The 26605-nt window shown below is 56.6% G+C and overlaps 2 protein-coding genes across 2 annotated transcripts; one reads left to right on the top strand and one right to left on the bottom strand.

Moving 5' to 3' along the window:
* The first annotated feature begins 3960 nt into the window (after positions 1-3960).
* On the top strand, positions 3961-15957 carry CD276 (CD276 molecule). The gene is made up of 8 exons (XM_071441898.1): positions 3961-4057; positions 8425-8542; positions 9582-9932; positions 10533-10829; positions 12211-12351; positions 13313-13354; positions 14225-14260; positions 15013-15957. Exons 2-8 carry the CDS (start codon positions 8503-8505, stop codon positions 15033-15035), a joined length of 930 nt encoding a protein of 309 aa, XP_071297999.1. The 5' UTR covers positions 3961-4057; positions 8425-8502; the 3' UTR covers positions 15036-15957.
* Positions 15958-18066: 2109 nt separating this feature from the next.
* INSYN1 (inhibitory synaptic factor 1) lies at positions 18067-25321 on the bottom strand. The gene is made up of 4 exons (XM_071441899.1): positions 25162-25321; positions 23685-23855; positions 22839-23330; positions 18067-18820 (listed from the first exon to the last, which is right to left on the bottom strand). The coding sequence occupies exons 3-4, from the start codon at positions 23049-23051 to the stop codon at positions 18185-18187; spliced, it is 849 nt and encodes a 282-aa protein (XP_071298000.1). The 5' UTR covers positions 23052-23330; positions 23685-23855; positions 25162-25321; the 3' UTR covers positions 18067-18184.
* Between the last annotated feature and the right edge of the window lie 1284 nt (positions 25322-26605).

Raw genomic sequence — 26605 nt, 5'->3', positions numbered from 1 at the left:
TGGGTGTGGCCCTGGCTGGGCTCTTGTGCTGCCCAAGGTGAATCCATTGAGGAGATCCTTTTAATAAATCCCTTTATTTATATATATATATAATTATTATTATTATATCCTCAATAGATATAATTAAAGGGATTCTTTATTTTTTTACTCAGTCTAGTCTCAGTTCTAGCTCAGCCTTGCCAAGGCATCACTGGGTCAGTCCTGAGCCTTCTGGGTGCTGGGAGGAAATTTGGGAATGATCCTCCTGAGCCCCACACTTTTGATTCCCAGATCCCAACTGCTGGAAAGCAGAGCTGTGCAGCATTTCCATGGTGATAATGGGAATTTTCACCAGCAGAAACAGCCCTGATCCCCTGAGCCGACCCTGGGTGTGTCCCAGCACCTCCCTCCTGCTCCTGACTGAATCCTGGCCTTATTTTTTGCAAGAATTATTTTGCAAGAATTAACCTTGCAAATCCCAGCCCTGTGCTTCACCTTTCTGTGGGGTTTGGGGTCATTTTTAATGCACATTTCTTCTCCCCACACACCTGGGCTACTGCAGGGTTTGAGGAAGGAAAATAAGCCATAAATAATCATTTGGGATGGAGACATCCCTGACTGAAACTCCCCCCTGGAAGCCTTTGCATTGTTAATTAAGAGCAGCATGGATTTTAATTCTGAGTGTGTTTTGGTGTTAAAACCTGCCTTTGTTTCCAACCTGCTTTGTTTTTCCTGTTTGTTTTTTTTTTTTAATTTTTTGGTGTTTCTGTTTAACCCTCAGAAATCTCCAGGTGCCTCCAAACACCACCAGGAGCAGAGCAGCTGAGAAATCAAAGCAGTGGTGCTGCTTTTATCACCTGGACTGCTGGGAGAAGGGACAAAATCAGGACTCTGGGAAGGTGGGGAGCCCTGCCCTGGACACTGCTGGCAGTAGATATCTTTTTGGGGGGAATTGATGTCTTTTTTGGGGGGAATTGATGTCTTTTTTGAGGGGAATTGATGTCTTTTTTGCGGGGAATTGATGTCTTTTTGGAGGGGGATTAATGTATTTTTTTGGGGGGGGGATTTATGTCGTTTTTGGAGATTTATGTCTTTTATGGGGGGAATTTATTACTTTTTGGGGGGGGGGATTTATGTCTTTTTTGGTCTTTTTGGTGGATTGCACCTGTGGTTTTGGGGTGCTGAGGTTTGATGCTGGAGTTGTTGTGCCAGGCTGATCCCCAGCAGCGTGGGCAGCGGGGCAGGGAGGGAATTCTGCCCTGCTCAGGTGAGACCCCACCTCCAACATCAGCATCAGGACCTGGAGCTGCTGGAGAGAGCCCAGAGGAGGCCCTGGAGCTGCTCCCAGGCTGGAGCCAGGCTGGGGGTGCTCACCTGGACAGGAGAAGGCTCCAGGGAGATTTTGGGGCTCCTGGCAGGGCCTGAAGGGGCTCCAGGAGAGCTGGAGAGGGACAGGGGACAAGGCATGGAGGGACAGGACACAGGGAATGGCTGCCACTGCCAGAGAGCAGGGATGGATGGGAGATTGGGAAGGTGAGGTGACCCTGGGATGGAATTCCCTGTGTTCCATCCCTCTGTTTTAAACACTTTTATTCCATTTTCAATCTCATAAAAAAGGTAAAATACTACAGATGTTATGGTTCACACCATCACAATCAAAACCCAACTATTTCCTAATTACAAAACATTATAAATATTTCTTAACCAATCAACTTTTTACCACACCATACTATAAATACCTTAAAACCAATCATCTAAAACAACCCCTCATAAATCCTACTACATCTTTCATAATTCCATTTCTCTAAAGCATCTAATCTTATCTATAAAACTATCCTTTAAAACTTTTTTTCTCTCTCAACAATCTCCATCCTATTCCATAACATTTCTAAATCAACATTTCTTATCTCAAAGTTTACATATGTGCAAAATCCTCCCTTGCCTGCCAGGGATAAAAAAAAACCAACCAAACAAACATGGAATGGTTTAAATATAGCAGGTCTGGGGTTATTTTAACTCTCACCTTTCCATTTTCAGCTCTCCAGCTCTGGGTGTTGCAGCTTTCCCCTGTAATCAAAAGGGTGAGGAGCTTCCTGTGCTCTGCAGCCAAGAAAGGCCCAAACCACCCTCATTTTGGGGGTCCCCTTCCAGTGCCAGGGCTCCCAAAATTTTGGGGTTTCCCCTGCATAGTGGTTTTGGTTCTCTAATTTGAGATTTTATTCGATTTGAGAAATCAAAAAAAGATTTTTTGATGTTTAAAATTTAGGATCAAATTTGAAAAGTTGAGATTTTTCTAATTTGATATTTGAAAGTTTTGAGAAAAAAATTGAGATTTTTTTTTTTTGAGATTTTTACCCTCAAATTAACCTCTAATTTGATGTTAATTTAGGTTCATTCCCTAAATTCCTCCTGTGTCAAACCCTGTGTCCCCAGCAGCGCTTTCTGCCCGGCACGGAGCGGGGAAATCATTAACCAGGATTTTCCTGGGAAGCAGCCTGGGCTCTACCTGGCAAATTCCAGCTGCCCTCTGTCCTCCCCACAGGAGATGGCTCAGCCCTCCTGCCTGGTTCCATGCAGCTCATCCTGAATCTGAGATCCCCAAAATCCTGAATTTTACATCTCCAAAATCCCAAATTTGAGATCTCAAAAAGCCCTGGTTCCGTGCACCACATCTTGACTTTGAGTTCTCCAAAGTCCAGGTTCCCTGCATCTCATCCTGAATTTCAGATCTCCAGAATACCTGGTTCTGTGCACCTCATCCCAAACCTGAGCTCTCCAAAATCCTGAATCTGAGATCTCCAAAATCCCTGGTTCCATGTATCTCATCCCAAACCTGAGATCTCCAAAATCCCAAATCTGAGATCTCCAAAATCCTGACTTTGAGATCTCCAAAATCTCTGGTTCCTTGTATCTCATCCCGAATCTGAGATCACCAAAATCCCCATTCCATGCACCTCATCATGAATCTGGGATCTCTAAAATCCCGAATTTGAAATCTCCAAAATCCCTGGTTCTGTGCACGTCATCCTGACTTTGAGATCTCAAAATCCCAGGCACCCCAATCCCCAGCTCACTGCTCCCCAGTCTCCCTGCTCAGCGCTCCCCAATCCCTCTCTCCAAGCTCCCCAATGCTTGGCTCTAAGCTCCCCATTCCCCTGGCTCCCCAATCCCCATTCCTGGCTCCCCAATCCCCTGGCTCCCTGTCCCCATTCCCGGCTCCCCAATCCCCTGGCTCCGTGTCCGATTCCCGGCTCCCCAATCCCCTGGCTCCGTGTCCCCATTCCCGTGGCTCCGTGTCCCTCTCCCGGCTCCCCAATCCCCATTCCTGGCGCCCCAATCCCCTGGCTCCGTGTCCCATTCTCGGCTCCCCAGTTCCCTGGCTCCGTGTCCCCATTCCCGGCTCCCCAATGCCCGGGCTCCGTGTCCCGCTCCAAACTCCCAAATCCCCATTCCCAGCTCCCCAATCCCCTGGCTCCGTGTCCCCATTCCCGGCTCCCCAATCCCCTGGCTCCGTGTCCTGCTCCAGGCTCCCCAATCCCCTGGCTCCGTGTCCCATTCCCGGCGCCCCAGTCCCCATTCCCGGCTCCCCAATCCCCATTCCGGCTCCCCAGTCCCCTGGCTCCGTGTCCCCATTCCCGGCTCTCCAATCCCCTGGCTCCGTGTCTGATTCCCGGCTCCCCAATCCCCATTCCCGGCTCCCCATTCCCCTGGCTTCGTGTCCCGCTCCAAGCTCCCCAATCCCCATTCCGGCTCCCCAATCCCCTGGCTCCGTGTCCCCATTCCCGGCTCCCCAATCCCCATTCCGGCTCCCCAATCCCCTGGCTCCGTGTCCCCATTCCCGGCTCCCCAATCCCCATTCCCGGCTCCCCAGTCCCCTGGCTCCGTGTGCCATTCCCGGCTCCCCAATCCCCTGGCTCCGTGTCCCTCTCCGGCTCCCCAATCCCCATTCCCGGCTCCCCATTCCCCTGGCTCCGTGTCCCGCTCCAGGCTCCTCCCGCCCGTTCCCGGCAGGAAGCGCTCCCAGCCAATCGTGCCGGGGCCGCCGCCCGCCGCCCGCGCTGCCTCCGCCGCGGGCCCGGTGAGTGCGGGGGCTCCGGGGGGCTCGGGGGCTCCGGGTGCGGCCGCAGCGGGGCCGGCCCAGCCCGGGGGAGCTGCGGGGCCGCCCCGCTCCGCTGCCCCTCCCGCGGGCCGCGCTCGGCTTCGGGCGGGGTTCCGGGCGGACGGGGGGAGAAAGGAGAGAGGGAAGGAGGGAGGGAGGAATGAATGGGGCTCCCCCGGGGGGTTCGGGGAGCCCCGCGGGGGTTGGGGGGCTGTGGGGGTCCCCCCGGACCCCGGGGCGCAGGCAGGGGTGGGTGGCACCCCGGGATGCTCGGGAATCCCACTGGAAGCGCCCTATTGGGTATGCGGGGCTGAAGGCGGCCCGCGGTGCCGGGAGGAAGCGCTGGTTCCCTTTTTCCCCCGCCGAGACAAGGGAGAGCCCGCCCAGCCTTCCTCCGGCCCACTGGGGCATCCCGACTCGCAATAATCCCTTCCTCCCGGCCAGGATCACCCCGAGTCCCTGTCCCTTCCTCCCAGCAAGGATCACCCCGAACCCGTGTCCATTCCTCCCGGCAAGGATCACCCCGAACCCGTGTCCATTCCTCCCGGCCAGGATCACCCCGAGTCCTTGTCCATTCCTCCCGGCAAGGATCACCCCGAGTCCTTGTCCATTCCTCCCGGCAAGGATCACCCCGAGTCCCTGTCCCTTCCTTCTGCCAAGTATCGCACCCCAAATCTTCATCTCTTCCTCCTCCCAGTATCACCCCAAATCCCTTCCTCCTCCCAGTATCACCCCAAATCCCTTCTTCCTTCCCAGTATTGCACCCCAAATCTTTGTCCCTTCCTTCTGTCACATACTGCACCCCAAATCTTCATCTCTTCCTCCTCCCAGTATCACCCCAAATCCCTTCCTCCTTCCCAGTATCTCCCCAAATCCTCATTCCTTCCTTCTCCCAGTATTGCACCCCAAATCCTCATCTCTTTCTCCTTCCCAGTATTGCACCCCAAATCCCTTCCACTATAATTCCAAATCCCTTCTACCTCCCAGTATCACCCCAAATCCTCATCCCTTCCTCCTGCCAGGTGTCACCCTGAATCCTCATCCCTTCCTAGCCCCAAACACCCCACCCTGAACCCCCGATGGGATTTGGGAGCTGTGTCCCATCTTTCCACACCCCATCCCCACAGAGTCCCACGTGAGGTGTTGCTGCTGCACGCCCACAACTTGAGCAGGACCTAAAAATAGTCCTGAGCAGAGCCTGGCTCTTGGCTCGAGGAGAGGGACAGAGGGGGGCCTGACCCAGGCACCCCAAAAATTACATTTTTATTTAGTTTATTACTTCTAAAATGATCTTTCTTTAGTTCACTTAAGGAGAGAAGTCTTCCTTGTTGATGTTATGGAGACTTTTTTGTGAGTTCTCTCATGGTTCTTTTACAAATAGCAGCTGCCTGGGGAAATTTATTATCTGAAAATTTATTATTTGCTATCCTGAAGCCCCTCTTATTTCCTACAAGCCTTCCCACAGCTTGTTTATGGGTTGTGCTCACTTAGGGGGTATTGTTTTAAAGATGAGCTGTTTAAAGGTAAAAGTTCTCATTATCTATCTCTAAAATGATCTTCATCTCTGGGAACAGAGATCTGTTTCTTTTCCTTCCTGGGGGCACAGGGTCTCATCACTCTTTTCTTTTTCTCTGTTTAAACTTCTGCTTACTTTAATATGGAGGCCTTTTCTCAATATTAATTGGAACCCTTCATCTCCCTATAGTTTCATGTGTTATAGGGAAAAAGAGTATTTTTTCCATAGCTTACAAGAGGATTTTAACTCTTAAATTGAGGCATCTCCTCATTCCTCCCATCTGGGACTTCTTTTTCATCCATGTCTTCATGTTGTTCTTTTACATCTTGTTCCTTTCTCTCACTCGAGGGAGGATTGAAGCACTGAAAGGGTTAACAGCTTCCTTGGGGCTTGCAAATGGTCAGTGGGAGGCAAGGACTTCTCCCTGGACCCGGGGGATAATTTGGGATTATAAAAAACCAGGGAACGGGTGAGGTTTGGTTCTGGGGGATTGAATTATCCCTTGGCTTTCAGGAGGGAAGTTTTTGTGGGATTCCTTCTATCCCCACTTGAGGTCTTGGGGATCCCACACCAGGCTTGGGGAAACTGAGTCACAGCACAGTGGTGGCAGCAGGAGGGTTGGGGACACGGGTGTCACCTTCCTGTGACCCCCTGAGCCAGCCTGGCAGGAACTGTAGGGAAGAGAGGATTTGTTCAATGTCCCCAGGAAAAGGGAAGGATTCCAAGGGGGATGAGTTGGGGTTTCCCTCTCCCACCATCACCTTTTCCCTCCTTCCTGGCTCCCTGGGATGGGTTTGGTTGGGAAAAGTTTGGGATAGGGGGTGGGAAAAATCCTGGATTGTTCGTTTTGCCTCATGCTCAGGAGGGAAGGAGAGGGGAAGCATTCTTAGGGCTCTTGGCGTAGAAATGGGCCTCAGTTTCCCCATTCCCTGTGCCTCAGTTTCCACTTGTGCCTCAGTTTCCCCTTGCGCCTCAGTTTCCTCTTATGTCTCAGTTTCTTCCATTCCCTGTGCCTCAATTTCCCCCATTCCCCGTGTCTGTTTCCCCCCTTGTGCCTCAGTTTCCCCCATTCCCTGTGTCCCCGTTTCCCCTGTGCCTGTTTCCCACTTGTGTGTCAGTTTCCCCATTCCCTGTGCCTCAGTTTCCCTCTATGCCTCAGTTTCCCCCATACCTCAGTTTCCTCTTTGTGCCCCAGTTTCCCCCATTCCCTGTGCCCCAGTTTCCCCCATTCCCTGGACCTTTTTCCCTCTTTGTGCCTCAGTTTCTCCGTGGGAGCCACAGGGGTGCCAGTGCCATGACCCCACGGGGGTGGGGGTGCCAATGCCAGGGGCTCTGGGCAGGGACCCTGGCATGGGCTGGGACAGGGAGGGGACACAACGGGACCATGGGATGGGATGGGATGGGATGGGATGGGATGGGACAGAGAGGGGATGGAGTGGGACCCTGGGATGGGATGGCACAGGGAGGGGACAGGGACAGGACGCAGCAGGGACACTGGGATGTGCTGGGACAGGGAACAGGATACAGGGGGACTCTGGGATGAGCTGGCACAGGGAGGGACAGTGCCGTGACCCTACAGATGTGGCAGTGCCGTGACCCCACAGGCACAGGACCCTACAGATCCCAGCGGGACCCTGGGATGGGCTGGCATGGCCTGGGGAGGGGACACAGTGGGACCCGGCAGGGGACAGGGAGGGGACACAGTGGGACCCGGCAGGGGACAGGGAGGGAACACAGTGGGACCCGGGGATGGCCCAGGAAGGGGACACAGTGGGACCCGGCAGGGGACAGGGAGGGCCCCGCAGTGGCGCCGCTTCCCGGAGCTGGTTCGGGTCATGTTGCGGCTCCTCGGGAATCCAGCTCCGCTTTAACTCCCCTGCTCCGGGCACACATCCCGCAGCTTCTCCTGCCTCCCTGCGGGCAGGGATGAGCCTCGCTGCTGCCCCGGAGCTGCCGGGAATCCGCAGCCCTGTCCCTTGGAGCTGCTCCCGTTGGGCTTGGAGCGAAATCCCGGCCCCTGGGAGCTCCTCTTGGAGCACGGGGCTGGAGCGGCCGGCAATGCAGGGAACAGCTGGGAAAGATGAAAAGGGAAGGGAAGGGAAGGGAAGGGAAGGGAAGGGAAGGGAAGGGAAGGGAAGGGAAGGGAAGGGAAGGGAAGGGAAGGGAAGGGAAGGGGCTCACATGGCTTCCCCGGCGCACAGCCGGCTCCGTCAGTGCCAGGAATGCAGCAATGCCTCTGGCTGTGCCAGGCTGAAGCTGAACCCCTTCCTGGGGGTGGTGTCTGATGGGGTGGTGCTCCCCAAGAATGGCTGCTGTGGGATCCCCAGGATCCCTGGGAATGGCTGCAGTGGGATCCCCGGGAATGGCTGCCCTGGGATCCCCTGGAATGGCTGCCCTGGGATCCCTGGGAATGGCTGCCCTGTGATCCCGGGGAAGGGCTGCAGTGGGATCCATAGGAATGGCTGGTGTAGGATCCCTGGGAATGCCATGGGATCCCTGGGAATGCCATGGGATCCCTGGGAATGGCTGGCGTAGGATCCCTGGGAATGGCGTGGGATCCCTGGGAATGGGTGGTGTGGGATCCCTGGGAATACTATGGGATCCCTGGGAATGGCTGGTGTAGGATCCCTGGGAATACCATGGGATCCCTGGGAATACCATGGGATCCCTGGGAATGGCGGGTGTGGGATCCCTGGGAATGCCATGGGATCCCTGGGAATGGTTGGTGTGGGATCCCTGGGAATGCCATGGGATCCCCAGCCTGTTCCCTTCCCTCACTCTGTCCCTCCATCCCAGCACCATCCCAGCTTTTCCTTGTGTTTTCCCTCAGCTCCGGGTTCCCAGAGAGGATCCTCCCCACCAGGATTCCCGCTCCTGCTTCCTCATCCCGGCCTTTCCCGTGCCAAGGATGCCCTTCCTGCTGCTCATCCTGGCACTCAGCCTGGCAGGTGAGTGGGGCTGGTGGCACCACCCCGCAGGAGATGTCCCCAGTGCCACCCATGTCCCGACAGAGCCGTGCCCTGAGCTGGCATCTCCCACTGGGTGTTTCTCCTGGATTTGTGCTCCATGGGGTGACAGCCTCGGGTGGCACCTCCTGGCAGGGGACAGCTCCTTCCCACCACGGGGTCACTCAGTCCTGGCGGATCCCCCTTCCCAGGAGAGCAGTTGGCAGTGCCACCTCAGTTCCAGCCAGGCTGGCTCCTGGTGTTCATTGTTATCCCTTCCCTTGCCTTGTTATTGGGATGAGCTGGAATCCTGCCAGGGCACTGGGATGAGCTGGAATCATGCTGTGCCACCCCAGCTGGCACCGTGCTGGAGCACTGGTGCCACCTAGCGCTGCCAGCCTGGCCAGGGCTGGCTCCTCCTGGCGACTGAGTGTCCCCAGCACTGCCACCAGCCGTCCTGTCCCTGTGGGGACAACCTGGGCTCTGTACCCTTGAGCAGGTTTGGGTGCCCATGGCTGCTCCTGGCAGCTGAAGGTGCCCCAATTTGATGCTGGATCTCAGGACTGTCCCCCTTCCATCAAGGTGGCATAGCTGGGGACGGTCCTGAGATGCCACCTGTCCATGTGTCCCTCCCATGGGCATTGCTTGGGTGTTATCCATGTTTGGGTGCCCGTGGCTGCTCCTGGCAGGTCCTGGCAGCTGAAGGTGCCTCTGGTTTGTCTGGGATTATCCCCCTTCCATCAGGGTGGTGTGGCCAGAGACAATCTTGAGATGCCACTTGTCCATGTGTCCCTCCCATGGGCATTGCTTGGGTGTAATCCATGTTTGGGTGCTCCTGGCAGCTGAAGGTGCCCCAATTTCATGCTGGATATGGGACTGTCCCCCTTCCAGCAGGGTGGCATGGCCGGGGACAGTCCTGAGATGCCACCTGCCCACGTGTCCCTCCCACGGGCATCCCTCAATTTTCTCAGCCACCATCCAGGTGCAGAATCCAGGAGGTTCTCCTGCAGCTGTCACAGCTTGTCCCCATCCCCTCCCGCAGGCGCCATGGAGATCCAGGTGCCGGAGGAGCCCGTGGTGGCCCTGTTTGGCCACGACGCCACCCTGCTGTGCTCCTTCTCTCCCGAGGCCAACTTCAGCGTGGCCGAGCTGAGCCTCATCTGGCAGCTGACGGACACCAAGCGCGTGGTGCACGAATTCTCCGGCGGCCAGGACCGGCTGCAGGACCAGGGCCGCGGCTACGCCAACCGCACGGCGCTCTTCTACGACCAGCTGCAGCGGGGCAACGTGTCCCTGCTGCTGCGCCGCGTGCGCATCGCCGACGAGGGCAGCTTCACCTGCTTCGTGCGCGTGCGCGACTACGACAGCGCCGCCGTCGCGCTGCAGGTGGCAGGTGAGAGCCCCTGGAGATGGGGAGTGATGGCTGTGCCGCCCCAAAATGTTCCCTGGGCAGTGCGATCCATGCCCTGCTGAGGCTCCTGGCTGTGGGGCCACCTCAGCTGGCAGTGACCCTCAGCTGAGGATGGGTTTGGCAGCTGGAAGAGCCCATCCTGATCGGGGCTGGCCAAGCTCCCCATCCCAGTCCTCACTCTGGTGCCCCCTTGTCCCCAGAATATTCCCTGGGCAGTGTGATCTGTGCCCTGCTGAGGCTCCTGGCTGTGGGGCCACCTCAGCTGGCAGTGACCCTCAGATGAGGATGGGTTTGGCAGCTGGAAGATCCCAATCCTGGCTGGCCCAGCTCCCCATCCCAATCCCTATTCTGGTCCCTCCTTGTCCCCTGCAGCACCTCCCCAAAATGTTCCCTGGGCAGTGCAATCCATGCCCTGCTGAGGCTCCTGGCTGCAGGGCCACCTTGGCCAGCAGTGACCCTCAGCTGAGGATGGGTTTGGCAGCTGGAAGAGCCCAATCCTGGCAGCTGCAAGTTCCCATCCCAATCCTGGCTGGCCCCGCTCCTGCTCCCAGCCCTCACTGCTGTCCCCCCCTGTCCCCACAGCTCCCTACTCCAAGCCCAGCGTGCACCTGGAGCCCAGCAAGGACCTGAAGCCGGGCGACGTGGCCGAGGTGACGTGCCACGCGTCCCGCGGCTACCCCGAGGCCAGCGTGCTGTGGCAGGACAGCCGGGGTGCCAACCTGACTGCCAACGTCACCACGTGGCAGGTGGCCAACGAGGAGGGGCTCTTCGAGGTGCGCAGCGTCCTGCGCGTGCTGGTGGAGCCCAGCGTCACCTACTCGTGCCTGGTGCTCAACGCCGCGCTGCGCCAGCACGGCCACGCCTCTGTCACCATCACGGGTGAGCCCGGGCTGGGGAGGGGACACTGCCACACAGAGCCTGCCAGGAGGGGCTGAGGAGGGGGCACGGCCACACAGAGCCAGCTCAGAGGGCTGGGGGAGGTGGCAGTGGCACACAGAGCCAACCAGGAGAGGTGGCACTGCCACCCAAAGCTAGTCAGGAGGGGTGGGAGATGTGGCACTGCCACCCAGAGTCTGCCAGGAGGTCTGGGGGAGGTGGCACTGCCACCCAGAGCCTGCCAGGAGGGGCTGGGAGAGGTGGCACTGCCACCCAGAGCCACCCAGGAGGGCTGGGGGAGGTGACAGTGGTAGCCAAAGCCAGCTGAGAGAGTTGGGGGAGGTGGCAGTGCCATGCAAAGCCAGCTAGGAGGGGCTGGAGAGGTGACCATGGTGGCACTGCCGTGCAGAGCCTGCCAGGAGGGGCTGGGGGAGGTGGCAGTGGCACCCAGAGCCGCTGGAGGAGGTGGCACTGTCACCCAAAGGCACCCAGGAGACAACGGGGGAGGTGGCCGTGGTGACACTGTCACCCAAAGGCACCCAGGAGGGCTGGGGGAGGTGACCATGGTGGCACCCAGGAGGTCTGGGGAAGGTGACCGGGGGCCACCCAGGAGGGCTGGGTGAGGTGGCACTGCCACCCAAAGCCACCCAGAGCTTGGGAAGGAATTCCTGGCTGGGCTGGCATTCCCAGAGTGCTGTGGCTGTCCCTGGATCCCAGGGCAGGTGGGACAGGGCTTGGAGCAGCCTGGGACAGTGGGAGGTGGCACTGCCATGGCAGGGGGTGGCAGCAGGTGACACTTAAGTCTTGCATGGGGACATTCCATGCCCCCAGGAAGCAGTTCCTGGAGCTGGGTTGTGATCCAGCCTGGATGTGGGGTCACCGTGGATCATCCTGGATGTGGGATCACCCTCAAAGTTGGATCATCCTGGGGTTTGGGGCATCCTGGGTGTTGGATCACCCCAGATACGGGGTCATCCTGGATATGGGATCACCCCAGATGGGGGATCACCCTGGGGGTGGGATCATTCCCGGATATGGGATCACCCCTGATGTGGGATCAGCCTGGATGTGGGATCACCCTGGGTATGTGATCACCGCTGATGTGGGATCACCATGGATATGGGGTCACTCCGGATGTGGGATCACCCTGGATATGGGGTCATTCCGGATGTGGGGTCACCCTGGACATGGGATCACCCCGGATGTGGGATCACCCCGGATACGGGATCACCCCGGATACGGGATCACCCCGGATATGGGATCACCCCAGATACGGGATCACCCCGGATATGGGATCACCCCGGATGTGGGATCACCCTGGGTATGGGGTCCCACTGCCATTCCCGGGTGCTGATCCAGGCCCTTTTCCATCCCTCCCCGCAAGGCCAGCCCCTGGCATTCCCGGCGGTGGCCCTGTGGGTGACAGTGGCCCTGGCCGTGTGCGTGGTGGCCCTGCTGGGCGTCCTGGCCTTCGTGTGCCACCAGAAGATCCGGGAGAGCTGCCGGGAGGATGAGGAGCGCGCAGGTGAATCCCGGGAAAGGCCGGGAGGGGACGGATGGCACCAGAGGGACACCCGGGGGTGGCACTGCCACGCGTGTCCCCTTTTCCCATGGCCGGGACATCTCTGATGCCTTCTCCCATTTTGGGTCGTATTCCACATTTTTATGGGGTGGTGTTTGCACCACAGGGGATTTGTTCCCAAAAAAAGCTCCCAGAATGGCTCTGCCACCCTCAGGAATGACCTTTTTTCCATGGGTTTTGTCCATGGATTTTTTTTTCCAGTTTCTGTTGGGAATTTCCTTTTTTCCATGTTTTTTTTTTTCCCATGAATTTTGCTCCCAGTTTCCCTCAGAAATTGCCTTTTCCCATGGTTTTTTCCATGGATTTTGCTCCCTGTTTCTCTTGGGAATGACCTTTTCCCCATGTCTTTTTTCCATGTGTTTGCCCCCAGTTTCCCTCAAGAATGACCTTTTTTCCATGGATTTGTTCCCTGTTTCTTCTGGGAATTACCTTTTTTCCACAGATTTTTTCCATGGATTTGCTCCCCGTTTCTCTTGGGAAGACCTTTTTTCCATGGATTTTTTCATGGATTTACTCCCAGTTTCCCTTGGGAATGATCTTTTTCCCATGTTTTTTCCCATGGGTTTTGTTCCAGTTTCTCTTGGGAATTTCCTTTTTCCATGGGATTTTTCCATGGATTTTGCTCCCAGGAACAGCAGCAGGGGGTGGGAACTTCCTGGGGTCCTGGTGGGTGCTGGAGGGAGGGAAGAGCCTCCCAGTTTGGGGTATCCCAAATTTTGGGGGATCCAGGGATCCCTCTCCAGGTGGTTTTTAGCTGTGCCAAACCCATGGCTGTCCCTTGGAGCTGGGGCTTTTCCCGTTGGGATTTTTGGGAATGTGGTGGCCTGGAAAGGCCAGGATGCTCCAAGGGGCACCCCCAGAATCCCGGGAATGGGGTTCCCACCTTGGGATCCTTGTTTTCCAGGGCCAGAGGAGCGGGATGAGGAGGGGGAGGAGCCCAAGACAGGTGGGTGCCCCATCCTGGTTCGGGGTGGCCCCTTCCCTATTCCCGATTTTCTGACACCCCTGATCCTGGATAAACTTCCTCATTCCCAATAAAACCTTCCTATTCCTTAATAAACCTCCCCATTCCATAATAAAACCTTCCTATTCCTTAATAAACTTCCCAATACTTTAATAAAATCTCCCAATTCCCAAATCAAACCTCCCAATTCCTTAATAAAATGACAGAATTCCATAATAAAATCTCCCAGTTCCTTAATAAACCTCCCAACTCCTTAATAAAATCTCCCAATACCCAAATAAAACCTCCCCGTTCCTTAATAAAACCTTCAAATTCTCGAATAAAGCCTCCAAATTCCCAATAAAACCTCCCAATTCCTTAATAAAATGACAGAATTCCTGAATAAAACCTCCCAATTCCTGAATAAAACCTCCAAATTCCTGAATAAAATCTCCCCATTCCTTAATAAAATCTCCCATTTCCTTATTGAAATGACAGAATTCTGTAGTAAAACCTCCCAATTCCTTAATAAAATCTCACTATTCCCAAATAAAACCTCCTCATTCTTTAATTAAATGTCAGAATTCCTTAATAAAATGACAAAATTCCTTATTAAACCTCCCAATTCCTTAATAAAATGTCAGAATTCCCAAATCAAACCTCCCAATTCCATAATTGCCCAGCATCCAGCAGCTCCATGATGTTCCTGGGGATTCCCTTTATCCACGGGCACAGGACCAAACCCTGGGAATTCCGTAGGGAAATTGGGAATGGGGTCGCTTTTGGGTTTTATCCCCCAAAAATGGGATTTTGGGGCCGTTTCCTTTGGGAATGGGATGGGATTGATAACAAGATGTTTTTCTCTTTTCCCAGCTCTGCAGCTGCTGGAAAACACTGAGAGCAGAGAGGGTGAGTGGATATTTCTGGCAAATCCGGGATAATTCCTATTTTCTCCCTAAAATCTGCATGGGAAACATTTGTCAGGTTTCAAGGGGAATTTTCCCCTCCCTATTTTCGTTTTCCCATGGGTTTTCCATCAGCTTTTCCCAGATTATGGTTTTCCATTTCCCCATTTCCCAGTTTTTCATGGTTTTCCCCAGTTTTTCCCGTTTTCTCCTGGCATCCAGTGTCTCCTGCATCCCTTCTTTTCCCGGCCACTCTGGATGGGGAAAAGCCTCCCCACACCCAACCTTGGAAGGAATTTGGGGGTTTTTTGGGGTTTGCATGGATTTTCTGAGATGATGGGAATTGCTGGGGTTGGAAAAGGATCCAGAGTTTTCCAGCCTGGAAAAGGATCTGGGGTTTCCCAGTCTGCAAAAGGATCCAGGGATTTCCCAGAATGAAAAGGATTCAGAGTTTTTCAGCCTGGAAAAGGATCCAGAGTTTTCCAAGCTGCGGCCCCAATAATCCATTAATCCATTAATGTATTAATTTATCAATTTATTTATTCATTTATCAATTCATTTATTTGTTGATTTATTGATTTGATAATTTATTAATCCATTAATCCATTAACCAATTAATCCATTATTTCATTACTCTATTGATTTATTAATTCATTAGTTCATTAATCTGTTGATTTATCAATCCCATCCCGGCAGTTCCCTTCCCCGTGCCGGCAGTTCCATGTTTTCCCTCTCAATTCCCTTTCCCCCGCCCAGGTCGGGAGCAGGAGATCGATTGACAGCAGCCCCGGCCCCGCCCGCCTGTCCCCGAGCCAGCGGCGACACCCCCGGGGCGGTGACACCTCTTGGCGGTGACACTCCCGGTCGGTGACAGCTCCGGGTGGTGACACCCCCGGGACAGCAACACCCCTGGGTCGGTGACACCCCCTCTAGGCAGTGACACCCCCGAGATGGTGACACCTCCGAGCCGGCGACAACCCTGGGGCGGTGACACCCCCGGGTCAGTGACACCTCCAAGCTGGTGACACCCCTGCGCAGTGACACCCCCGAGGTGGTGACATCCCCAGGGCGGTGACACCCCTGAGGCGTCCCGGAGGACCCGAAGCTGCCGCCTGCCCCACCCCATTCCCGTTCCCCGCCTCCCGTCCTTCCCGGGAAAGGCGGGGTGAGGATCTGCCCGGTGTCCCCGTGTCCCTCTGTGTGTCCATCCCAGGGGGACATTCCCCTTCCCTACTCTGGTGCTGCCCCAGGCGCCTTTCCCTGCCCTTTCCAAGCCCGGAGCCTTGGGAATGGTGGCTGGGGCGTGGGGGGCTCCAGGAGCCCCTTCCTCACGCTCCTTTTCCCGCTCCCTGAGTCCCTCCGGACTCATCCTGGCCTTAACCGCTGGATCCCGGAGGGGTTTGTCCCACCGGGAACTATCCCGGGGCGTTTTTGGGAAGGGGGCACCCGCTGGCCGGGTGAGGTCCTGCTGTGGGGATGCCTCTGGGGACATCCTGAGCTCGTCATTCCCGTGGGATTGGGGGCTCCGGGTGCGTCCCAGTGTCCCCCCAGCGCTGTTGGGGACGTGGGGACACCCCGAGTGCTGCTGTCCCGGAGCACAGGAAGTCCCTGAGGGCTTCTTGGGTGGAGTCCTTCTTTAAAATCCGGGATCTGGAGGGTTTCTCGTGCCTTGACAAATAAATTTGGGACCGTGCTGGTCGATCCCTCCCGACTCCGTGTGCTCTACGGGGTTTGGCTGGGAACGGTGTAAGGGTTGGGATTCCCAGAGGAAAAGATTTCCAGGGCCTGTTGGAGCCCCATCATGAGGAGGAAAATCCCACAGGGATGCCTGAGCTGGCTCCTAAATTAAATCCCGCTGCCAAGATGGGGTGGGAATTCCCAGGGGATCCTTCCCCATAGGCTAGGAATTCCCAGGGGATCCTTCCCAAAGCCCTTCCTGAATCCCCTGTGGGGGATGGTTTTTGGTTGTCCTTCCCTGAGCTCAGCATCCTGATGGGAGAACATTCCCAAAATCCAGCCCGGGAGAAGCGTGCTGGCCACAGGCTGGGATGGAGAGGGATAGATGGTGGCTCCATCCTGGGATTTGATATCCGGCCTGAATGAAAAGTGGCTCCGCCCCTTACAGCCACACCCATGTGGCCACGCCCTCAGATCCCCTCTTTGCCCACTCCTGGTGATTCCTGGAGCCCAGGAGCTTCCAAGGGCTGTGGGAAGCCCCCACAGGGCCATCAGGGCCAGCCATGGGGCCATCAGGGCCAGCTGTGGGGCCATCGTGGCCAGCTGTGGGGCCATCAGGGCCAGCCATGGGGCCATCAGGGCCAGCTGTGGGGCCATCGTGGCCAGCTGTGGGGCCATCAGGGCCAGCTGTGGGGCCACTGGGGTCAGCCACCCTCCCGTAGACAACAGTGGCCCGCAAGGCTCTCCCGGCCGTGTCCTTGTCATGGTCCCTGTCCCCCAGATCGTGCTGGTAGCTGGGGATGTGCCAAGCCCGGTCCCTGCCAGGACAGCGCTCCAGGCTCTGCCCACCCATGCCTGGTGTCCTGGAGGTGGCCGGGATAACAGAGCTCCCTGGGAGCGCTGCGTCCATCCCCGGCATCGGGACAGAGTGTGGGATGTTCCTGTGGGAACGCAGGATGGTCCCAGCCTGCTCCTCCCCAGCAGTCCCGAAAAATAAAATGTCAGATCCAGCAGCATTTGGGGGAAAAGCTCGTTTCACCCTGCTTGGACTGGGGTCGGATTGAGAGGAATTCTGCATATCCCGCAGTCCTGGCTCTGGGATGACACTGGGATGGATGATGGATGGATGCATGGATCCATGGATGGATGGATGGATGGATGGATGATGGATGGATGGATGAATGCATGGATCCATGGATGGATGGTCAGTCCCAGCTGCTCCCCTTGGATTTCTGCATTGATTTCCCACCCCAAAGCTGCTCGGCAATGCAGCTCTTCCCACCCGGATTGACCATCAGGAGCCGAGGTGGTGTTTTTGGCTCAGAAAAATCTTGGAAAAGCCTCGTGCCAGGAATGCTCTGGGATGGAAACGTGTCCCTGCGGGATGAGGCGCTGGCGGGAAGGACACGGGAACATTGTCCTGGGAACAGCTGCTGCTCCGACCCCTTTGGATACCTCGGAAAAACGCCCAGGGTGGATTTGGAGCTCTAGATTCCTTCGTTTCCAAGCAGGACCTGATTTCTTTCCCTGAAAAATCAGTGTTTGGATGTGGAAAAGCAGGATTAGGGAGCTCAGGAAAAGTGGGACTTTTTTCAGATGGATGCAGGACTCGGGGTCAGGGATATTTCTGCTGGAAAAGTTGGGAATTCAGGGGGAAGGAGTTCCCAAGGACAGGTCCTCATTCCTGGGGGGTTTGGTGATCCCCTTGTTGTTCCTCTTGGAGTTGGGAATGATATTCCACTGACATTCCAGTGACATCCTGGAGCCCTCCCAAATCCCCTCAGCCAGAAATGTCCGACCCCGCTGATTTTCCCTAAACCAAACAGGGATAACACATCCCAGAGAAGGGAAATTCCCCCTCCCTGATCCTGCCACCCCTCCAGCATTCCCACATTCCAATCCATGCCCCATTCCTGCCCTCCAGAATGGAGGCTGGCCCCTCCTGGCACATCCGTGTCGTGGTTGGAATTTCTCTGTGCTGGATGACTTATTGAGCTCCTTCGATCCAGTAAAAAAAAAAATCATTTAAAATTCCCCGAGCCTGGAAAACCGTCGGGATATTGGAATATCAGGATATTGAGATACTGGGATACGGCGATATCGGGATATTTGTTGCCACCTTCTCACTCGGCGTTTATGAGGAGTACGGATTTATTGAAATATATATTTATATTTATATATAGATCTTTTCCAGCCCCTTTCCCAGGGATTTTCCCCCTCCCCCAAACCCTTTCCAAACCCGGATCCGGGCTCAGTTTTTGTTGGGAATTCTCTGCCTGGCCGGGACGTACGGCAGCAACGTCTGCGTGCTCTTATCAGCCACGGTCTGGGTGCTGCTGTTCCTCGTGGCCCTGCGGATCGGGATCACGCCCAGGTTCCTCGGAAGCTGCTCCCGAGGCCCCTTCCTGGCGGGATCGTCAGGAATGTCGGCACCGTCATCGGCGTCACCGTCGTCGTCGCAGCACAGGGCGTGGTAGAGCACCTTGTCACTGAAGCGGACGCGTTCCCGCGTCCCCGCCGGCCGCTGGGCCGGGATTTTGGGAACAGTGGCACTCCCGAAACATTCCTCGCTGGAGGAATCCGGGGTCCCCCCGCCCCCACGGGGGCCGTTGGCCACGGGGACCCCCCCGTTCATCAGCCGGGCTGGCGGCGGCCGCGGGGGCTCCGGGCAGTCGCCGGGGTCGGAGGGCGTGGAGGCGTCCAGGAAGGAGCAGAATTCCCAGCTGTCCGAGAGGACGTCGGAGGCGGCGAAGTCCAGCGGGCCCAGCTCAAGGCTGGCGCCGCCCCGGTCGCTGCTGGACGTGCTGCTGGCCGTGGCCGGAGTCCAAGCGTCCGGCTCCAGGTCCAGAGCAAAGTCCGACGTCAGGCGGTCAATCTGGGACACGACCTGCGGGGAGAGAGATGGACACGGGATGGATGGATGATGGATGGATGGATGATGGATGATGGATAGATGGATGATGGATGGATGATGGATGATGGATGATGGATGATGGATGGATGATGGATGATGGATGATGGATGGATGATGGATGGATGGATGATGGATGATGGATGGATGGATGGATGGATGGATGGATGGATGATGGATGGATGGATCCATGGATGGATCCATGGATGGATCCATGGATGGATGAAGGATGGATAGATGGATGGATGGATGGATGGTCCCAACTCCTCCCCTTGGATTTCTGTGTTGTTTCCCCACCCCAAAACTTCCAGAGATAGTGAGATTCCTCCATCACTCAAGCTTTGGCTTTGAAGCTTGTTGGGAATATCCCCAGGGAAGCCTGGAAATCAGGAAAACTCCTTTTTCCCTTTCCAGATCCCTTTGCCTTTTATTTTTTCTTCTTTTCTGGGAAAGGAAGGGCTAAACTTGCGAAAGAGAGTAAAAAAAGGTATTTTCTGACCTCTTAATTTTTGGGACAAGGAAAAATTGGGAAGGAGGCTGGGAATCTTTGGGAATATCCTATTACCAAATGGTTCTGCTGGAATAGGATCCCCTCATTTCCCAACGGGAATTTCAGCTCTGGGACAGGGCCAGCGTGTCCCTGTCACCTGAGGTCCCTTCCCAGTCTCACCAAAGGGACCGGGATCGAGCAGGGACAGCAGGAAGTGCATCCCAATCCCAATACAAATCAGCCATTATTGGTGCCACTCATGGCCATTGCCTTCCCAGTCCCGTCCCCATCCCGAGACTGGTGTCACTTGTCACTGTCCCCATCCCAGTCCTGTCCCCATCCCAGTCCTGTCCCCATCCCAATCCCAATACCAGCCCCATCCCAGGACTGGTGTCACGGCTGTCCCCATTCCAGACACATCCCAATCCTGTCCCCATCCTGGGATTGATGTCACTCACAGCTGTCCCCATCCCAATCCCAGTCCCGTCCCCATCCCAGGATTGGTGTCACTTTTGGCTGTCCCCATCACAGGATTAGTGTCACTCCGGGCTATTTTTAGGATCATTCCCTATTTTAAGCCAGGGGTTAAATCCCCCGGTGACACTCGGCTCCCGCGGGGGATTAACACGGAAAGAAGGATTTGGGATTTGCTCCCCCTCTTTTCCTCCCTCACCGAGGCTGGCAGAGCTTTTCCAGCTTGGAGGGGGAAAAATCCCCCCGATTTCCCAGGAATATCCCCAGGGATTCACCCCAAATGTCCTCCCCTGTTTATAGGGCGGGAAATCCTCTCCCAATTCCCTGGGAACATCCCCAGGGATTCATCCTGAACCCAGTTTCCTACTTGTAGGGGACAAATTCCCAGGAAACTGGGAAGGATTCGTCCCCCACAAGCAGGGGAGGAGGTTTGGGATGAGGGATTTTAGGGGGAATTTTTCCCTTCAAGCACATGAGGGTGTTTGGGATGAATCCCTGGAGATATTCCCAGGGAATTGGTGGGATTTGTCCCCCAGGGAATCGCAGGGGATTTTTCCCCACATAAACAGGGGAGGAGGTTTGGGATGAATCCCTGGGGATGTTCCCAAGGAACTGGGGGGAATTCCCAGGAGCTTCCCAATTCAATCTCATCTGGAATGTTCCCACCCAGCTCAGGCAGATGTGGGACAGCTGGAGCCCCATCCTTGTTTTTATGGGATTTTGGGAATTATGGCTGTAGGCCAAGCTGGGAGTTGGGATTGGTGGCTCCAGATCCTGGATTTTGGGGTGGGATCCGGTGGGATCCAAGGGTGGGATCTGATGAGGTCAGAGGGTTGAGATATTGGGATCAAAGGGATGGGATCTGATGCGATCAAAGGGTTGGGATGTTGGGATCTGATGGGATTCAAGGGATGGGATCCAATGGGATCAAAAGAAGGGATCTGATGGGATCCTAGGGATGGGATCTGATAGGATCAATGGTTTGAGATCCAATGAGATCAAACTGTGGGATTTGGTGGGATCCAATGGGATCAAAGGGGTGGGATCTGATGGGATCCAGGGGCTGGGATCTGATGGGATCAAGGGTTTGAAATCCAATGGGATCAAAGGATGGGATCTGATGGCCCCTCCATCCCCACAGGGATTTGGGAAGAGGATTTGGAAGTCAATCCAAGGTCAGGATGGAGAGATCCAGGCCTGGATCCCACCAAAACTGCACCCAAAATCCCCCCAAAATCTCCCCAAAACTGCTCCTAAAATCCCACAAACCCAGCTCCCAAATCCCCCAAAACACAGCTCCCCAAAATCCCCAAAGCCATTTCCAAAATCCCCCAAATCCAGCTCCCAAAATTCCCCAAAACCCTGCTCCTAAATAATTCCCAACCCTCTCCCCAAGCTGTTATTTTTGGGATAACAATTCCTGGACCTTCCCGAGCATTCCCAGTTAATCCCCTATTGATCTCAGCATTATTAGGGGATTTATTCCCAAGGAGAATCACCGACAGGATTTTTCCAGGGAAAAGGCTGGGAGGGAACCCCTTTGATCCCATTCCTGAGATTCCAGACAGGATGGGCCCTTCCCATGGGAATTTTTGGGGGATTTGAACTGGATTTTTCCATCCAAGGATTTTAGTCATCATTTTCCCCAGCACAGAATGCCCGTGAATGATTCTGGATGCAAAGGGATGGAAAGGAAGGAGGGAGACTGGGAAAATCAGGATGTCACAAGTTCAGGACACTTTGGTGGCCCTGAGGGACCCCAATCCATGATCCCACCTTGGCTCAGAGCCACCAGCCAGGGACATTCCAAAGATTCCATGGTGGTTCCATGGGGACACCCCAATGCCACAACTGCCAGGACACGGTGGCCCTGAGCAGAGATGGACACTGGGATGGACATTCCCAAATCCTCCATGGGGACACCCCAATGCCAGAAATCCAGGACACTTTGGTGGCCCTGAGGGGACCTCAATCCGCCTCAGCTTGGAGCCACCAATGAGGAACGCCTGAAATTCCTCCTCACTTTTGGAAATCCAGCTCAGGGACACCCAAATTTCCTCCTCTCTTTTGGAAATTCACCTCAGGGACATCCACATTTCCTCTTCTCTGACACTCAAATTTCCTCCTCTCTTCTGGAAATCCAGCCCAGGGAGATCCGAATTTCCTCCTTTTTTTTGGAAATTCACCTCAGGAACTCCTGAATTTCCTCCTCTCTTTAGAAAATCCACCTCAGGGACACCCAAATTTCCTCCTCTCTTTTGGAAATCCAGCCCAGGGAGATCCAAATTTCCTCCTTTCTTTGGAAATTCACCTCAGGAACTCCCGAATTTCCTCCTCTCTTTAGAAAATCCACCTCAGGGACACCAAAATTTCCTCCTATCTTCTGGAAATCCAGCCCAGGAAGATCCTAATTTCATCCTCTCTTTTGGAAATCCACCTCAGGGACATCCAAATTTCCTCCTCTCTGACACAAATTTCCTCCTCTCTTCTGGAAATTCATCCCAGGGAGATAAGAATTTCTTCCTTTTTATGGAAATCCACTTCAGGAGCTCCCAAATTTCCTCCCTCTGTTTGGAAATCCACCTCAGGATCTCCAAATTTCCTCCTCTCTTTTGGAAATCCAGCTCAGGGACGCCTAAATTTCCTCCTCTTTTTTGGAAAGCCAGCCTAGAGACACCTGAATTTCCTCCTCTCTTTTGGAAATCCATCTCAGGGACTTCCAAATTTCCTCCTCTCTTTTGGAAATCCAGCCCAGGGAGATCCGAATTTCCTCCTGTCTTTTGGAGAGGGACACCCCAATTTCCTTCTCTCTTTTGGAAAGGAACACCCGAATTTGCTCCTCTCTTTTGGAGAAGGACACCCGAATTTCCTCCTGTCTTTTGGAGAGGGACACCCGAATTTCCTCCTCTCTTTTGGAAATCCACCTCAGGGAAATCCCCCCTGCCGCTGCCCCATCCCGAGCCAGGAACGGCCAAACACGCTCCAACCCCTTCCCTTTTCATGCTCCGCGTTATCCCGGGATTTCCCCACCTCGCGGAGCTCCTTGGCCACCTCCTTGAGCTCCCGCAGGATGCCCTCGAGCTGCCCGATCACCATCCTCATGCGGCCGCGGATGCGCTCCCTCTCTCCCTCGCCCTCGCTAGGGCCGCTGCCGGTGCCGGTGCCGGTGCTGGCGCTGCCGGTGCCGGTGCCGGGGCCGGGCCGCTCCGTGCGCTGCGCATCCCGGCGGCTCCGCGAGTCCATCGTTCCCTAGGCGGCCGGGCCGGTGTCCATGCCGCTGCTCCCCGCCCGGCCCGGCCCGGGCAGCTCTCACCATCTTAACGCCGCCGCTCACGGCTGCACCATGCGGGGACACTCCGCTGGTGACACCGCCGCTGGCAGCCGGAGCAGGAGGAGGAGGAGGAGGAGGAGGAGAGGATGGGGTTTGCCGGGAAGCGGAATTCCAGCGGGAAAGGGAGGCGCGGTGTCGCCGAGGAGGGGTGGCGGGTCCGGTGCTGGCTGCGGGGGTGTCCGGCTGTCCTCCTGCGGGGACAGAGGGACAAGGGCCGGGAAGATCCTTGGGAAGGGCTCTGGCCGCTCCTTCCCCCAGTTTATGGGGGGAAGGATGGGGCCTGGGAATGTCGCTGGAATGTCACCCCCCCCTGTGGCCTCCCTCAGCGTCCCCCAGGCTGAGCCTGGGCACGGTGGGGCCTCCCGGGGATGGACACCCAGAGGGACAGGGGGACACGGACAGGGACAGAGGGACATCCAGGGGACAGAGGGACACGCACAGGGACAGAGGGACACCCAGGGACACCCACAGGGACAGAGGGACACGCAGGGACAGAGGGACACGGACAGGACACCCCGGGGGACACGGGGACGCTCCGCACTCACCGGCGCGCTCCGGCCGCTCCCGGGATCCGCTCCGAGCTCTTCCCGCTCCTGTTTTCCCCTGGCTCCTTCCCTCTCTTCCTCCCCCTCCTCCTCCTCCTCCTCCTCCTCGCCGCCGGCTCCCGCCTCCCTCAGGGCTTTTCCGCGGGGGCCGGGGCCGCTCTGCTCCGCTCGCTGTCGCGGGGGGGACACGTTACCGGCGGGGACAGCCCCACAGGGGGGTGGCAGCGGCCCCGGGGCCCCTCCCGGAGCCCTTCCCGCCGCCATCCCCCCCGTCCGGATCCCGGCCCCGCCCCGGCCGCGGCGGGGGGAGAACGCGCCGTGCCCCCGAGAGCCCCCCGGGAACCGGGAACGGCGCGGGGGGAGCGGGGCGGGGCGGGGGGAGCGGGTTCGGGGTGCGCACGGGGAGGGGGGAGCCGGTAGGGCCGCGTTTCCCTCGCCGGTACCGGCATCCCCCATCCTCGGTACCGGTATCCCCCGTCCTCGGTACCGGCATTCCCCATCCTCGGTACCGGCATCTCCCATCCCGGTACCGGCATCCCTTATTCTCTGTACCGACACCCCCCAGCCCCGGTACCGGCATCCCCCATTCCCGGTACAGCCTCCATTCCCGGTACCGGCACCCCCAGCCCCGGTCCCCGCGTCCTCCGGGGCTCCGGGGATGGAGGGTGCCGGTATCCGCAGCTGCCAGCCCCGCTCTCCGAATCCTCCAGCCCTGGTTCCCGAATTCTCAATTCCCGGTTCCCAAATCCTCCAGCCCCGGTTCCCGAATTCTCAATTCCCGGTTGCCAAATCCTCCAGCCCCGGTCCCTGAATTCTCCATTCCCGAATTCTCCATCCCCTATTCCCGAATCCTCCAGCCCCGCCGCTCTCATCCTCCATCCCCTCTTCCCGGATTCCCCATTCCCGCTCCCCGCATCCCCCTGCGTCTGTCCCCGCCGCTCTCATCCTCCATTCCCCGAGCCTCCATCCCCAGTTCCTCCATCCTCGGAGCCTTCATTACCTATTCCCGAATCCTCCATCCCCGGTTCCTCCATCCCGGGAGCCTTCATTTCCTATTCCCGCCACCCTGCATCCCCGGTTCCTCCATCCCCGGATCCTCCATCCCCTGTTCCCGGATCCTCCATCCCCTGTTCCCACATCCTCCATCCCCTATTCCTGAATCCTCCGTTCCTGGTTCCTCCATCCCCGGTTCTCCATTCCCGGTTCCCGTTCCCTGCATCCTCCATCCCCAGATCCCGCATTCCCATTCCCCAATTCCCGAATCCCCTCTCCACGGTTCCCCTCTCCGGGACCCCCGGGACGCCCCGGCGGCGCTGCGGGCTCGGCAGGGCCGGGCTGTCCCCGTGCTCGGGGCGGGCGGAGCCTCCCCCGGTTCCCCCATCCCCGCTCCCGCTCCCCCGGGACGCACCGGAGCCTCCCCGCGGTCCCGCACGCCCGGACCCCCCGTGCCCCTCTCCCGGGGCCCCCCCGGACGCACCGGCGGCGCTGCGGGCTCAGGGCCGGGCTCTCCCCGGGCTCCGGGCGGGCGGAGCGGGCCCCGGGCAGGGCCATGAGCGGCGGAGGGCCCGGCCCGGCCCCGCTCCGGCCGCAGCCTCGCCGCGCTCCGCCCGGCCCCGCGCCGGCGCTGCTGTGTCACCGGAGGGGCCGGGCCTGCGCCGGGAAAACGGGAATTAAAGGCACCGGGAGCGGGAACGGAGCGGGAACGGGGCGGGAACGGAGCGGGGATGGAGTGGGGATGGAGTGGGGATGGAGAGGGGATGGAGCTGGAATAGAGCGGGGATGGAGAGGGGATGGAGCGGGGATAGAATCTCGGGAAACTGAGGCAGCACTGGGGACATTCCTTTGGGATGTGTCTCCCTTTTCCCGCTTTTTCCTCCTTTCTTCGAAGATGCTCCCCCTGCCTCCTCTCTATGGGGATTCGGGGATGGTTTCTGTGGGATTCAGGAAAAACCCAGCTGGGATGGGGGAGAGCAATCCTAAGAAAGAGAAACATCCATGGAGGGATGGATGGATGGATGATGGATGGATGGATGGATGATGGATGGATGGATGATGGATGGATGGATGGATGGATGATGGATGGATGGATGATGGATGGATGGATGGATGGATGGATGATGGATGGATGGATGGATGGATGGATGGATGATGGATGGATGGATGGATCCATGGATGGATGGATGGATCCCAGCCTGGGAGGGATTCACTCCAAACCCAGAATCCATCTGGGAATATCCATCCAGGTCGCAACAAGGCTCTGTCCCCGGACTTCAGGGATTTATAGGAATGGCCTTTCCCAAGGCGATGTCAGGCCTGGAAAGGGTTGGAATTCCCAGTGGGAATCTCCTTCTGTAATTCCCACCTTGTGACAATGGGGACATCCCAGGAAGTGAATTCCATGTTCTCATCCCAAAAATCCACAGGGATACCAGGACAGGGATTTGGGGGAATATCAGGACAGGGCTTTATGGGAAGAACGGAAATGAAGATCCAGGGATAAAATCCATGGAATGGTTTTGGGAAGAGGAGAAACCCCAGTGGGGGATCCAAAGGAATTCTGGCTGCTCCCAGATCCTGCTTTTTCCATCTCCCATCCCAAGGTGAATCCAGGGAATTTCAGTTCGGCCTCAGGTGGATAAAAATCCCTAAAAAATGGTTGGAGTGGGAGCACATCCCAAAAAATCCTTCCGGGGTCCAGGGAGAAAATCTGGCAAAAGTTCATCCTTGGAGAATCCAAGGATTCCCGTCTGGGTGGATCTTTTCCCATGGGAATTCCATGGAAGACAATGGGAAGATGGGGATGATTCTATTCCCATTCCCTGATTTCCCTCCCTCACCCTCCTGCCTCAGTTTTTATTGTAATTCCTTGGAATTTTCCAAGGAAAAACTGGAAATTTGATCCCCAGAATAAATTCCTGTGG

This window comes from Agelaius tricolor, unplaced genomic scaffold (genome assembly GCF_023055355.1).
Source record: "Agelaius tricolor isolate 1412-34295 unplaced genomic scaffold, bAgeTri1.0.p SCAF_16, whole genome shotgun sequence".
NCBI classification, from domain to species: Eukaryota; Metazoa; Chordata; class Aves; order Passeriformes; family Icteridae; genus Agelaius; species Agelaius tricolor.
The sequence above is the reverse complement of the archived record's forward strand: the minus strand, read 5'-3'. Positions and strand labels throughout refer to the sequence as shown.

What these genes read in the sequence shown, in the direction of transcription:
- CD276 (XM_071441898.1), top strand. Translation starts at nt 8,503, where the DNA reads ATGCCCTTCCTGCTGCTCATCCTGGCACTCAGCCTGGCAG. An exon ending in CGTCGCGCTGCAGGTGGCAG is followed by an intron (nt 9,933 to 10,532) that starts GTGAGAGCCCCT and finishes CTGTCCCCACAG; the next exon opens with CTCCCTACTCCAAGCCCAGC. An exon ending in GGAGGATGAGGAGCGCGCAG is followed by an intron (nt 12,352 to 13,312) that starts GTGAATCCCGGG and finishes CTTGTTTTCCAG; the next exon opens with GGCCAGAGGAGCGGGATGAG.
- INSYN1 (XM_071441899.1), bottom strand. Translation starts at nt 23,051, where the DNA reads ATGGACTCGCGGAGCCGCCGGGATGCGCAGCGCACGGAGCGGCCCGGC. An exon ending in TGGCCAAGGAGCTCCGCGAG is followed by an intron (nt 18,821 to 22,838) that starts GTGGGGAAATCC and finishes CTCTCCCCGCAG; the next exon opens with GTCGTGTCCCAGATTGACCG.